The 14,808-nt window shown below is 30.8% G+C and overlaps 2 protein-coding genes and 1 non-coding gene across 3 annotated transcripts; 1 reads left to right on the plus strand and 2 right to left on the minus strand.

Moving 5' to 3' along the window:
* Positions 1-5,146: 5,146 nt before the first annotated feature.
* Positions 5,147-7,843, minus strand: LOC125201719 (2-hydroxy-palmitic acid dioxygenase mpo1-like). The gene is made up of 4 exons (XM_048099944.2): positions 7,400-7,843; positions 5,736-5,798; positions 5,600-5,671; positions 5,147-5,494 (listed from the first exon to the last, which is right to left on the minus strand). Exons 1-4 carry the CDS (start codon positions 7,736-7,738, stop codon positions 5,378-5,380), a joined length of 591 nt encoding a protein of 196 aa, XP_047955901.2. The 5' UTR covers positions 7,739-7,843; the 3' UTR covers positions 5,147-5,377.
* Positions 7,844-8,388: 545 nt separating this feature from the next.
* On the minus strand, positions 8,389-8,462 carry TRNAI-AAU (transfer RNA isoleucine (anticodon AAU)). The gene has a single exon. It is a non-coding gene; the product is annotated as a tRNA-Ile (tRNA).
* Positions 8,463-10,714: 2,252 nt separating this feature from the next.
* On the plus strand, positions 10,715-12,021 carry LOC125201512 (thioredoxin-like 1-2, chloroplastic). Its single transcript, XM_048099661.2, has 4 exons — positions 10,715-11,116; positions 11,199-11,363; positions 11,434-11,598; positions 11,677-12,021. Exons 1-4 carry the CDS (start codon positions 10,907-10,909, stop codon positions 11,860-11,862), a joined length of 726 nt encoding a protein of 241 aa, XP_047955618.1. The 5' UTR covers positions 10,715-10,906; the 3' UTR covers positions 11,863-12,021.
* The last annotated feature ends 2,787 nt before the right edge of the window (positions 12,022-14,808 follow it).

The raw sequence follows: 14,808 nt of genomic DNA on the forward strand, positions 1-14,808 counted from the left end.
ATTATATCAATAATCAAACAATTAATCTCATATCAATTTACTCTCAAAAAATAACTAAACACCCCTGTATTATATTTGGTTGCTCAATATTAATTTTTCCTAACATTTTTTTGAGATTAAATTAATTCAAAATTAGTTTTGTGAAAAAGGCCAAAACTCATAAATTAACATTAATCCCACTTTACCATCATACACCATTTTTTACTATTAATATAAGGACTTACATTTTCTTTTCACCTAAACATAGTAGTAATGATAAGCCTGTGAGTCGGCTGTGACACATGCTATTGCTAGATACGATCATATCAAAATATTATCCATATATTACTCTTAATAACTTCTATTCACATTTAGCTAAACCAAGTCAAAATTCCAAATCAGCAACTTCTCTGAAAAATTGACACTGCCGCCATATTTAATCAAAAAAGGAAATATTTCACCGCCTAATGCGTGTAATTATTGGACTTAACCACCGAATTAAATCTAATTTAAGTATTTAACCAAGGGTAGACCCCCTTAATAATTTAATTAAGTAGGCCCTGTTTGTTTTGTTCCAGCATGTACCACGAAAAGCGACATCTCCATGAGGCATCTCGTGATTCGCTGAGAAGCCGCAAACTATGGTGAATTCATGCTAAAATTAGGCATTGGTCAACATGTAGGAAATCCTTCTTTGATTCGCTTAGCATATCATTTTTTTAATAATCAAATTTGATTAATTATTGAATACTATTTTATAATCATGCCTAACTTTGGGTAACAAACTTTGTGATAATCTTTTCATTTTTTTTTTCTGTATGTTGTCAATTTTAGTGACCAATTATCAAAGGGCATAGGTGTATTGTAGTCCTCCTATACGTGGCTCATTGAGTGTATTAGCTTAGAATAAGGTCCTTTATTTGTTCTTATTTAATCTGTGTGGATGATACAAAACCACCTTTTGCAGCTAATACGTATTCTCCTTTAACAACAAATTGACTTAATTTGGTATTAATAAATTGAGATTTATGCCATTGCCAATCGCCTACTATCAATTTAAGGAATCGTATACAGGTGTCAGAGATGTATATGGATTATAGTATTATGTTGTGGCTAAGCAAGACAGCATGTTTAACTCACTCTAGAAGAATATTTATTTAATTTCTACTATACATAGTAAGTATGTAATAATAATAATTACTTACTAGTACATAAGACTATACGTTATTACTTTATATGCATTAACGAATAATATTAGAACACATTGTTATATGCTTATGTAAAAGTATATACAAATAGGTATATTTGTTGTATGTGGTACAAATAAATCAGTAACATATAGTACATAGATATAAATCTCTTTATTCGAATACTACTATAATTGAAAATAATTGAAACACACATACCTGTGTCAGTGTCTTATCTCGAATAGTATATTGAAATATAGAATTTAAACAGTGATGCCACACTATTCAAACTAATTGGAAGCAATAAAATAAGATAGGATTAAATTAATAGTCATTAAAATTATCTAATTTCGGCCAGATTCTTGTAAATTTCATCATACCTGAAATAATATTAGTAATGTACTCCCTCCATCTCATTGAAAATAACCCACTTTCCCTTTTGATTTATTCCAATCAAGATGACTCATTACTTAAAATGAAAACACATTTATCTTTACTTTATTCTCTCTCTCTTACTTTATTCTCTCCTTTTACCACACAATATATAACTGCACAAAATCCCGTGCCGCCCAAGGAATGAGTCATCTTCCTTGGAACGGAGGGAGTACTAAATTATTTCTTTAAAATAAGAATAGGAAAAAGAAAGAAAATCATTTTAAACATGATCAAATAATAATATTTCATACATGAATGAGAACAATTAAGTAAAAAACTTAATGAATTAATATTTTAAATATTGTTAAACTGATCAGAATTTAAGTAAATTTTATGATTTAATGACTATTAATCCAAAATGATAGTAATAGTGATAATGGTTGAATACGCCCAACTACCCAGCGCACTCACTCCGATTTAGATAAATTATACTCCCTCCGTCCCATAAAAGTTGAGTCGTATTCCTTTTTAGTCCGTCCCAATAAAGTTGAGTCATTTCATTTTTTAACTAAAGACAAAACATCTAATCACTCTTATTTTATTCTATAATTTACTTTACTCTCTCTTATCTTTCCTACTTTTTTCATCTCTCCTATTTATTTGATATAAATTCTTAATCTCCGTGCCCAAAAGTTTTGTCTCAACTTTTATGGGACGGAGGGAGTAGTACTGCAATACTTCCCAAAGGAAAATCATTAAATTTGTGTCATTTTTTCTGGATAAATAATTTTATAATACTATACGATATTATACACTTTGAGATCTAAGACCATGTGAGCAATTGTCGATGTGTACTGAAACTCTACATTAGTATGATATTGTTATCTTAAGTTGTACCTTCAATGTTTTTTGTCACTCTTACAATCGCTCATACTAATTAATTAAAGTTAGAGAAATACTAATATGCGTACTATATATTATTTCCAATTTTATTAACTTTAATAAATATATATGACATAGCTAAGATACAAGTATATCTCATATAAAATGACATATTTCTATTTTTTTTATAACAAAGCAACCTTTTCTTTTCAATTACTATTATATAAAACTATTTTTTCTCTTTCTAATTAGAATATAGTACATCTTTCTTTCTCTTTCCGGTTAATATTTACGCTCACTTTTTCTTCCTTCAATTAAATATTTTAACCAATAATTCATAAAATCACGAACCGGCCAAGAATTGTGTCATCATAATCGAGACGAAAGGAATAATAAAAAATTTACTGTTGGGTTACAAACCATCGGGTAAAAATGATTTTTCTTTGGTCGAACTCTCACTCTTTCTCTCTCATCCCTTTCGGATGCGCATGGACACATTTGAATATTTGAAGTACTGTTATTACATTGAACTTGATTGTCGACTTTCAAGTTTTATTACGATGTTGACAAATCTCAAGTACTCCTAATAAATAAGTTTGAATGCTCTTGTTACAATCCTACCTTGCCTAGCAGCCTATCAACCCTTTATATATGTGTACGTGTGTAGTTATAAGTTGCTTTCATTTGTACCCACTCCTTTTCAACTTGGATCCATCACATAATAATGGTGGAATATATATTATCAAGATTCGAGATTGAAAGGCGATGTGAGAACTTCTAATTCTTTGATTATGGAGGTGTTGCAATCATAAACAAAAAGGTTAAAAATAATGTTGGAATTGTGAAATTTTATGGAATATGTTAAGGTTGCAAAACGATGCAAGTTCTTTGGTTTTTAAGGCAATCTATCAAAAATTAATTTACTTCCATTTTGTTTGCTAGGTTTGATAATATTAGCCTATTAGGTGGGAAATTATATATAATACTATTAAAAGAATATGATAAGCATGTGTGGTAATAGCCTACTAATAGATATACCATATTACCATGCAAGTATATATTAATGAATATGGTGTGCTTCAACCCGAGTAGTTAATTTATCATTAATTAAACTTTAATGTTACTATGTGTGGCCTATATATACTTTGGTTTTCCAAATTGAAATTAATGCTCCAATTACAATGAGTAAAAAATTAGTAATCTAGATACATTGTGACGTTGTGTGTCTGGTCAATTTTTCTTCCTTTCAAAGAAAGAAAAAATGTATTCACTCATGACCGTGTATCCGCACCACCAAATTTTTAATCTTAACAATATATGTATAATTGAGGGTTAAATTGATGTTCTATAAATTAATGTACTAGCATAAAACTGCCTATCACCATAAGAATATATAAATATATGATATTGGTCGAATAATTGTCCTATTTTATATTGCGATTTCTAAATGTACTTATAAATTATGGTTTTGCCATCGTGTTGAAGAATTGAATGTGGTGATAAAATATTTAGATAGAATTTAAAGTTTAAAGTTGACTAATGAGTCGGGTAACAGTTGCATGATGTAATATGATTAAACAATCAAATTATTTAACATATACACGCATTTAAAGCCAAACTTCTAAATTGGTTCAATAGTTTCTTCAGAATTCTCAACTGAAACATCAGATTTCAAAAGCCTCATATAAATATAATGGATAAAATATTTTTCAATTTGATCACTTATTATTTGTGTTTTTTGAAGCTTTCTTCATCCTTATTATGGTGAGTTTATATAAAATTATAATTTCTGTTAGAATTCTTGAAATGGACATTTATGAGTTTGGTTTAGTCGTAGCAAATCAGATTTCCCCACGACAGATTTTCATTTTAAAATCTTTGATCATAAATAATTGTTTAGGATTGAGTACCAATCTTCAACTGCTACAAAGATAGAAAATAGGAGGTTGACTGATCGGATAATGATGTCAAACGAAAATGATAGTTGTTAATTAACTATTGTGTACATGCTCCAATTAAAAATTATGTTCATACATTTTCCATACTTATGGCTACAATTTTGAATCTTTTCATTTTTATTTTTTTTTAGAGTTTAATGTTGAAGTTATTAAGGTTTCTATTAGATAATCTTCAACCATTTGTACTAAATTGAAACTCATTTCATGCGAAATAATAATTCTACTTGAATTTACATCAAAATCAAACTAAAAATACCAATCTTACTTACCTTTTACACCATTTTAATTAAACGCTTACGATGTACCAGTATTATTTAAAATTGTATCTTAACCTACAAAATCAAATGCAAAATGCTAAATACATTAAATATACCACACTAATGTTAAAAATTAAACATATTTATATAGTAATACTACTAAATAAATAAATAAAAATAGAAAATCCCAGTCAATTAGCAGCCTTTCAAATTACAGTTGGTCTCCCTCCCGGCTGCTCACATCTGCCCTTAATTTAAGCCCAGATTTAATTTAGCTCAAGCGTATATAATTACAAATAAAATAAAATAAATATAAAGTCTTGACTAAATAAAAGTGTCTCTTTCTGTTTGTACAGCGTTTGTTGTGCCTTTTCTTTTCTTTTATTTTCTTTCCTACATACTATATGTCTATTTATCTTCTTTCCCCTTCTCTATTTTGATAATAAACAAAGACTTGTTACATGAAAAAATCAAAATACGGAAAAAAAAGTAATTTGCATTTGCAAAATTCAAATAAATGGCATGATAGGATGCACTTTGTGGTACCATTTGAGCCAATTCAATTCTCTTCAAATCTTTTGCAGGATTCTGTCATTACTAACTTATTAAGTATTACAAATGTGTCACAACACATCAAATTATTGGACACATACTCTGATCATATTTGCAGTGAGTGAGATTAGAATTCACCATATTTGTGCATAGAAATATAAATATGGTTGTAGCAACCAAATCAATACTAAGAAATTAACTTATTTTTGGATTCCTTCCAAGCCCGGATTTCAGCATCGACGTTCGCTTGAACTCTAGCATTAAAGCCTGGGCAAGGCTCGTAGTCAAATGCATACTGCAATGCCTATGGCCATTCAACAATAAATTATCATACTATTAATTTTTCAAAAGATAAAAGTTCATAGGTTATGCAAATGAGACCATTGGGTGGTGATAGAAATCCATATACCTCTAGCAGTACAAAGAATGGTGCCATGAGGAATGCTTGCGCGAGATTGTCCAGCAGCGCTGGCGCTCGTTTCTGCAGAATTTGTGCCATATTACTATCTCAAGATACTAAGGCATGACAACTGATATCAACTCACCTCAAACACACCATGCCCTATGAACTGTCCGGTCCAGCAGACTAACTGAGATGCCAGAACCACCTGCTCAAATGATTCAAGATTCAGCAACAAACTCGACCCCCATATAGATTACGAGCATCTCCCAGATCTTTTAAGCACAAATGTAAAAACAAGAGCCATAAAAGGGAAACTTGATTGAGATGCATCTTACTCCCAACATAAGATAGATTGATGATCCCTAGCATAAGAAATGCCAGAAGAGCAGAAATATTCATATGTTTACTCATATAAACAGGCACGTCACACACTGAAGATTCGTCACTCTAGCAATTTCTAACTACTTTAGTATTTTTCCTAAATCTTATAGAGCACGTGTATACGTGCAGAGAACGTTTACTACATTAAAGGATATTTCTTTATGCAGCAGCTGGGGGAGAAAATTGAGGATTGAAGGAAGAAACGACACAAAAAGGAAACATGAGTGCTGCCAGAGCTGGTTTTATAGAAGCATAAAGATAGGAACACCACAGTTCATCAAGACAAGAAGGAGGTTTGGGTGAAGGAGAGGGATAAGACTTACAAGACGTGTCCAGCAATTGCACAAAAATTTCCTTAATTTCCAGTAACGAAGATTCACAGTGTAAAAACAGTTACATCTTAGGTAAAGTAAAGCTGGCTGAGAAGCCTAAACAGATAGTTTTCTAAAGCACCTCCTCCCCACCCCCTCTCACCGAAGAAGAATAATCTGACATGGAATCAGCCTTGTAATAAGCTTAACAACTGATCATACATCTTGGAGAGGTAGATTTTAAAAACAAAAGATTTTACTTAGAACCAATGAGAAGACAGGCTCATTAGTATAGTAAATTGCAGGGACCTTATAATGGGGAACAGAAGAATCCATGAAAGAAACATAACAAACATTAATGAAATACATTTCAGCACGTGGGTGTAACAAAGATCATGACATGAACCTGACAGTGTTTATTCATACCACTCGTTATTTCTTTCCTATTGAATACTGTATGATAGCCAGCAGCAGCATTCAAGTGGCTGAGAACCACATCAGTTAGTAACTAGTGTTAAGGATCAAAAGGAAATGGTAGTTCATGACATTCCGACAAACTAGAAGGTTAAAACTAAAATTGTAACCCCTAGTTACGTGACTAAAAAATGCTACCAATGAGGCACCCATAGGCAAGGGACCAATAATTCCTATTGCACACCTTTTTAACAGGTATGATTGCTATGGAACGAACCCCTTCAACTAAATTATGAAATGATCTGGCAGATGAACACAGCTTATATTCCAAATCCATGACATGAAAACCAAATAAGTAACCGTAATTATAGATCATCTTTGTTCAGCATTATACTTAGAACTCTGCATACAGAAGTATATAAACTCAACTGGACAAATGCTGTTAAGAGGTTAGATTACACCAGCAACACAATGAAAGCAAGATCCAATAAAAAAATTACACCAGCAGCACAAAATATCAAATTAACTAACACCAATTAGCAATAACTTTCTATCAATCAAGTTTGCACCATTCTCTTCCAACTATCTTCAATCAAACCACACATAAGTAAAATCCATAACCCCTTAATCAACAACTTATTTCCACATGCATATTACACCAATTCGAACAATTAAAAGCATCCAAATTCAAGGAAATTACCTTCCAACCCAAAGAGAAGCCGAGGAGGTGAGCAAGAGCACTGCTTCCAGCCCAACACAGGAAACATATGAAAGCAGCTAAAGAACCAGCCTTTTTGTCCAAACTCACATAATACAGAGCATAAATGAGAGTGCACAAGAAGCCATAATTGAGGACCAGGAAGCTCTGGCCCAACAAATGAATGGGAAATTGGGGGAATAAAGGCGGAGTGAAATTCAAAAGAAGCAGAGCTGTGAACAAGATTGGCCAAACGAAGACCATATGCAAAGCTATGTTTATGGGGTTGTTGTGGTAAGCTCCATAGAAAGTGAACTGCTCCTCCAAATCAAACATGCCCATCTCCAAATTTCGCACCTTGTTCTGTTTCCTGCAGTTAGAAATTGAATACTGTGTGATGAATTAGACTGGGTTTGATTAAGATTGGTTGACAATTGTGGAAGGGGAAAAATCGACTAATTTGATTGGATTGGGGTATGGTATTTTCTTGGAAAAACTTCATTTATTTATTAAATTTTCCAAGAAGTTAAAAAACTATGGTGCTGATTAATCTTTGCTTCTAAGTTCTAACCATATATTACCCTCTTTGTTAATTCTTATAAGCATAAATATGTGCGTATTCTTTCTGCATTTGAGATTTTAGAGAAATATTCAAGTAAACTCATTGAATATTTTGCACGTCATATATAATCAAAACACACTAAATGCGTTGAATTAATTTGCAAATAAATATCTTAGCATAGTGTGTTGCTTCCACGCTAAATTTTATCCAATATGCTAGTAGTATAGTAGTCTATGTTTCCAATCAATCATCGAAATTAGCCATAAATTAAAGGAAAACATGTCATAGGTAAAATATAGTGGGCTCAATATCTTATCCAGGCAGGGGCAGTAAAAAGGTAGCCCAGTCCAAAATCAAGCATTTCAATTATTAAAAAAAGGCCCATTAACGATTTATAATACTCCAATTTAAAATTTAAAAGTTAAAAAATTGGCCCATGCAGGTTTCGAACCTGCGACCTTCGCGTTATTAGCACGACGCTCTAACCAACTGAGCTAATAGGCCAGTTGTTATTCATGTTCTTGTTTATTCTATTAACATGTTAGAAATCGATAATAGTGGCTAATTAGACTTTTTGTTTCTTTTTAATTTAGTGGAATCATTTTCAGGAATTTTGTCATAACCATGAATTCATTCAATAATATGAGTTCACTCAATAAGGTAATGGATCCAATATAGATCTTCCTAATCTATTAGGCTGAAAATAATTCCTAATTTATAGTCTTAACTCTAAAATAGATTGTGGACTAACCCATCTGCGCGTAAATTCATTTATACTTCAGCTTCTGAATAATTGTGAAATACAATATAATATTTGTTGTCCTTTTATGTACTAATAAATATATATTCAGGCACTCAGGCAGAGAGATCGATATGATTCAATATTTGTAGAAATGTGGAATTAATAATACTAGAGGAAGTGGTATGTCCTTTTAGTATTCACACTATTAGAAATCAGTTGGCGTAGAGTACTGAAACGACAAGCACAGAAACCGTGGTTTATGGATATGATGGGAAGGAAAATGTGTTCATGTAATAGATGGAGATGCTCGAACCTACGAAAACAATGTGGTCCCAACCTACCATCAAATCCAAAATATCCAACTCATAATGTTTTTACTACATCATGCTGAATTTCATTTACTCATGGTCATGGCTGAAAATTCAATGCCTGAATTTTTTACACAATTATATGTCGACGAATTTTCCATTATATTGTTCAATTGTTTTAATTACAACCTGATCTTTTAGTTTTTTCAAATTACAAAAATAATTGGAGGTGATTTGACAGTGAAAAGAGCATTTTAATTGGTTTGAATCGGATCACATGTGAGAGATTATAACAAAATCAGTTTGTTTATAGCCCACAGATTTTGGCTTCCAGTTGGCACAATTGTTTATGAATTTTATTAGTAGGAGTATTGTTTTTTATTAACTACTATATCTATAAATATAATGTTGTCACTTGTCAGAGTGTAGTTTGGTGTAACTTGACAGTTTGGAATTTGGATCATCATACATTCATATGCATGCACCATGCACCTCATCCAAATGCTTGGGGTATATATAGAATATTAATGCTAAATATTTTAAATATTACACATAACTACATAAGAGGTGAATAAATATTAGTGCTTCAAATGAATATAATCTCAAACCAATTAGTAATGGGATAGTTATATTTTCTTTTTAAATTAGATGTATATTGTTGGGTTAGTTATTTTTTTTTATGTTCAATTTCTGTTTTACTATTGGGTCAATTAAATTCGGCTTATAAGCAATAATATCAGGATAGAAATTCATGAGTTTCATCCTAAAACCAATTAATGATAAGACATATGCGATTTATATAATGATTTCAGTTATCTCTTTACACGAATGTAGGATAGTTATATTTATAGTTTCAGTTGTTAACCCAATGTAATTAGTTGCTTAATTATAAGACATCGACAACGAAAGAGGATGTCGAATTCAGTGGACGAGATGGTAGCGGGATGCGTTGCTCGGAGTTTGGCGTGATGAGCGGCTTGCCTGTGTCACTGTGTGTGTTTTGTGTGATTACAAGTGCCAATAATAAGAGTTTGGTATAAATATAATAAAAATATGTAGGAAATGTTTATAAAAATTATAAGGTGATTTTATGATTCAGTTTGACTAATCCAATTTATTGAATCTCCAAAAAGATTTATCGATGGATAAAATTTAAGATCGGAATCACCAAATCCGAAATAGGACAAATTTTACGAGGCCATTTATCGAGTCATCAAAACCTTGACTTATGTTTCACTTCAATATTCCACATTTTCATCAATCTATTTAATTAAACTAATTAATAGATGTCGTTGAAAAATTATAATATGAATAAATAAGATTAAACGACACTAATCTCGATCAATGCGATCTCAATTGCTACGCCAAAATGTATTTAAATATTGGAGTAATTAATATGATTATTTAGCAAAGAATTTATGGCCAGATAATTTAAAAGAGAAAATGAAGTCAAAGAAAGATTTGAAGGCGTGGAGCTGAAATCAAGAAGAGAATCCTATAAACAGCCACCGGAATCTCAGCAATACCTAATCTATCCAAATTTATTATCCATTTATCCTATGAATAATCAGCATTTTCCCCTTATCCATACCACAGTTACAGGAATAGTTAATTTCCTCAAATGACCCAAGAATCTCCAGTTGAAGAAATAATATGGATAAGTTCAAAACTCTTGGCCCCACTCTTTCCCCTTTCGCTTTACCTTTACTCTTTAAATCTCCTCTCCCACAAAGACAAAGCCACAAGCATCTCAACCAAAGAACCCTAATTTCTTCCCCTTGTTTCCTAGCACCCTTCTCTTGATTTTTCATTTTGGTGGGCTTTCTTGTTTTTGCTCGTTTGTTGGTTTTGTTTGGTTTCTGATGCGATTAGGTTGAAAAAGTTGAAATCTTGGAGATATGTCTTGTTGTTTGAAGTCTGGAAGCTCTGTTTATGGGTCCAATGATCTTGCTTTCAAGAACAGAGCAAAAGGGTCTTTAAGGGTTTGTTCTTCAATCCAGACCCTTCATTCAAATCCCAGTGAATGTTTAGGCAAAACCCTTCATTTGTCAGATCAGAAACCTGCTACCAAGTTTGTCATTGATTCCCCCAAATCAGACTCTTCCAATGTAAGCATTTAATCCCTTTATGTGTATTGGCATTAAGCTTTGTGCAAATTATCAATTTTGATGTTTATTAATAATGATTTAGGCACATACATCATTGAGATGGTGGGAGAAATTCCTTCATCAAAACATGATAGAGATTCAATCAGCTCAAGAACTAGTGGATTCATTGCTGAATGCTGGTGAGAGATTGGTTGTGTTAGATTTCTACTCCCCTGGCTGTGGAGGTTGCAGAACTTTGCATCCAAAGGTACAATCTTTTTGTGATCATTTTCAAGAAAATGATTAATGATAAAGGCCTAATCTTGATACTTGAACAGATATGCCAGCTTGCTGAACTGAACCCTAATTCCCTTTTCCTCCAAATCAACTATGAAAATCACAAGGAGATGTGTGATGCCCTCAACATCCGAGTGCTTCCCTTCTTCAGATTGTACAGAGGTGAAGAGGGGAGAGCTTGCAGCTTCAGCTGCACTAATGCAACGGTAATAGTCTAATGTAATTGGCCTTGTGTTTTGTCCTTTGCATAAATCTGTATTCATGTTCTGTAACAAATGTTTCAGATCAAGAAATTCAAAGATGCATTGGCCAAACATGGCACTAGCTCTCGCCGGCTCGGGTCGGCAAAGGGGCTGGATGAATCGGAGCTGTCTGCATTGGCATCTCGTGGTCTGATTTCAAGAAATGTGGAGGGAAATTCATCCATGGAGTGTGAAGTGGAAGAAGGTGGTGTCTTTAGCTTAAGATGACAATTTGGTTTAGACTTTAGAGAGTAAGGCCATTAGTTCTGGAATTGGTAATTCATGTATTCTTTATCTCATTTTTTTTCCCTTTCTTTTGTTTTCAAATGTAAATAATTATTGATAATGGAGTCCTTTCCATTCTTAATAAATCAATAAATTAATTTATTTCCCCGTTGTAAACAAGAATACTTTGCAAGTTGCAACCGATTTCACTCTCTTATGTTAATCACACAGTGAAACGAAATTCCAAATTGATCCTTATCTGCAATTTTTGTTTTGGGAAAATTTAAATGATCAAATTGAACTGGATCAGTGTGATAATTAAGTAATATTATCCTGAAATTAAATGTGTATTCCCTAAAATTACTCTTTTCCAGAAATGAATTTTATTTATTTTTATTAAATGTAGAGTTATAGTAATTTAAATCATGAAATTTTGTCAAATTCTGGTCTATCTCACGAATTTTGAAATTGCAATATTAAATCATAAAGTTTCAATTTTTCTTAGTTATCTCATTGTGCACAAAATGTCTTCTTTTAACCATGTCCAAAACGATGTACTATTGTTATAAAAAAAATCTTTTATAGTCCTAATTTTCTCATTTATCATCTTATTTTATTGAAGTATTATTGTTTTTAACATCATAAAAGATGTCAATTTGTGTATGGACGAGACAATTGAGAAAAAATTGATACTTAACTTTGATATTCGAAATTTAAAGTTTACGGGAGACATACTATAATATGACCAAACTTCACAATATAAATGGCTAGATCCCTTAAATGTATTAATGTTTTTAAATTTCCAAATTCCAGTGATGAATTCAACATGTATGTAAGTCATATAGTCAAACTTTAATTTATTTCATGTTACTTTTACTGAAGTCTTTTAGTTCTCACAAATGTTAAATTATTATATACGTATATCTCTCTCTATAAATTTCTTTTTATAAATAATGAGTAATTGTAAATTGCATTTTAAAAAAATTATTGTGTTAATGTATATTGAAATTTTAAACTATATTCGAATCAGTTAGAAAGCCAAAACATGGATGCATATTTTGATATTTACATAGTCTATGGTAAATGACTACAGTGAAATCGTTTTATTCAATAAATTTCACGACACAAAGTTTAATGAAATAAATTACGAGTATTATAGTATTACAAAGAAGTGTACATAAATAGAAAAATATGTAAGTGTATAATAAATCAATTAGAATTTCTTCATTTTTTATCATCCTTAATCGTAAAATATAAATCACCACTCAAATAAACATATATTGTATGTTCAGGTTAGAACTTCAGTGTTTGAGAAATACTACGATTGAAACTATAGATATTTATTTTCATTTAAAACCTTATAAGATGGTGTATGTATTTCTATATAATTTTTAGTGATAATAATAACAAAAAAAGGTTTGAAAGTGAACTCAAATTCAGTGCACTATATATGTTGGGTCGGAAATGGTGACGTGTCCCACCATGGATTAGAAACGTGAAATAATTAGGTGGATATCGTGGCGCTGACGAGGATGTCTCAATTATTGGTTTAAAAAAGCTTATTGTACCTCTAAACTTGTTCTATTTTTACATCAAATTCTACGTCAAATTTTAACTGCATTAATTGTTTCGGTGATTGAATAGCTGTCACATATCTCGCACGTTTCGATTTGGTGTATCTATGGACTATTAGTCTAGTAGCGTGACATTTTCTATTGCATTCATACATGATCTATTTCATTCAAGTAGTAGCGATATAGTATGATTTAGAAATAAAAGAATTGTGTTTTAACTAATGTGAATATGTAAATTTAAAATTTATTTCCCTTAAATTCTAAGTAGTTTATTTCTTATTTCTATTCTCATTTCTTTTTCTTATCATTGTTTTTTTCTTTTAAATGTAGATTTAAAACAAAAAGGTTAGAAATGTTTATGTTTCAAAATCAATTGTTTTTACTTACATTGATGCCGATCATATTGTACTTGTTGGTTATATTTGGTGGGATCTGTGTACTCTATCTTTAAGGATCTTTTATGGAGTACTCCTTTTTAGTAGGTTTAATTCATATTTCAATATGAGAAATGTTTTGGAGACATAGTGGCATTGCCATGATAGGGTGTAATTAGTAATTTTGAATTTAATTTTATTTTTTATTAAAATTATAGTTTATCAATATACCTTATTGCCCCTACATATATAATTATCTAATCAAGGAGTATTAGTTAAGATCTACTCCATAAGAGTGCTTCATTAACAGAAATATATATGGATTTAGCTGGGACCCACAGCTTTAAATTAATTGATCCATATCATTTTTTTACATGTGCTTTAAAAACAAATGAATCAAAAAGATAAGAAAAAATGTCAACAATTTTCATTAATAATTACAAAATAATTAAACATATATTAAAAAATGTTAAAAAATTTCGAATGCTTAAAATTAATACAGTACTATATGTTTATTTAAAAATATATAGTTATACTTTATATTTTTTTTGTTGTAAAATATTAGAGCCCTTAGTTCAATTCAATATAACATGTAACACATTTATATTTGATATAAGATATATTAATTCTAAATGAGGTTACAGTTTTGATTTTAAGAATTCATAATTTTGAGTTTTTTTATGTACTTTTCCCAAATTTTAATTTCTGTAAATGTCTAATTTTTTGGGATCTCGATCAAAATATAATCACATGATCTTAGTTCTTAACTTGTTATTCAATATCTTAAAGATATATAATTACTAATATTTTTCTTTTATTTATAAATAAACTTCTTGGCTCATTTCGCTATCATGCAATAATTTTAAAAAATTGATACGATATGATTTATTCATACTAATTGAATTTAAAGTTTTGAGTTTCAAAATTTTAATAATTTTATAATTAATTCTTTACTTTTTAAAATAGTATTAAATTGTATAAATTCTTAATTTTGAAACTTT

Source organism: Salvia hispanica, chromosome 2 (genome assembly GCF_029641045.1).
Source record: "Salvia hispanica isolate PSC_SH4W2 chromosome 2, Shi_PSC_v1, whole genome shotgun sequence".
Classification (NCBI taxonomy): domain Eukaryota; kingdom Viridiplantae; phylum Streptophyta; class Magnoliopsida; order Lamiales; family Lamiaceae; genus Salvia; species Salvia hispanica.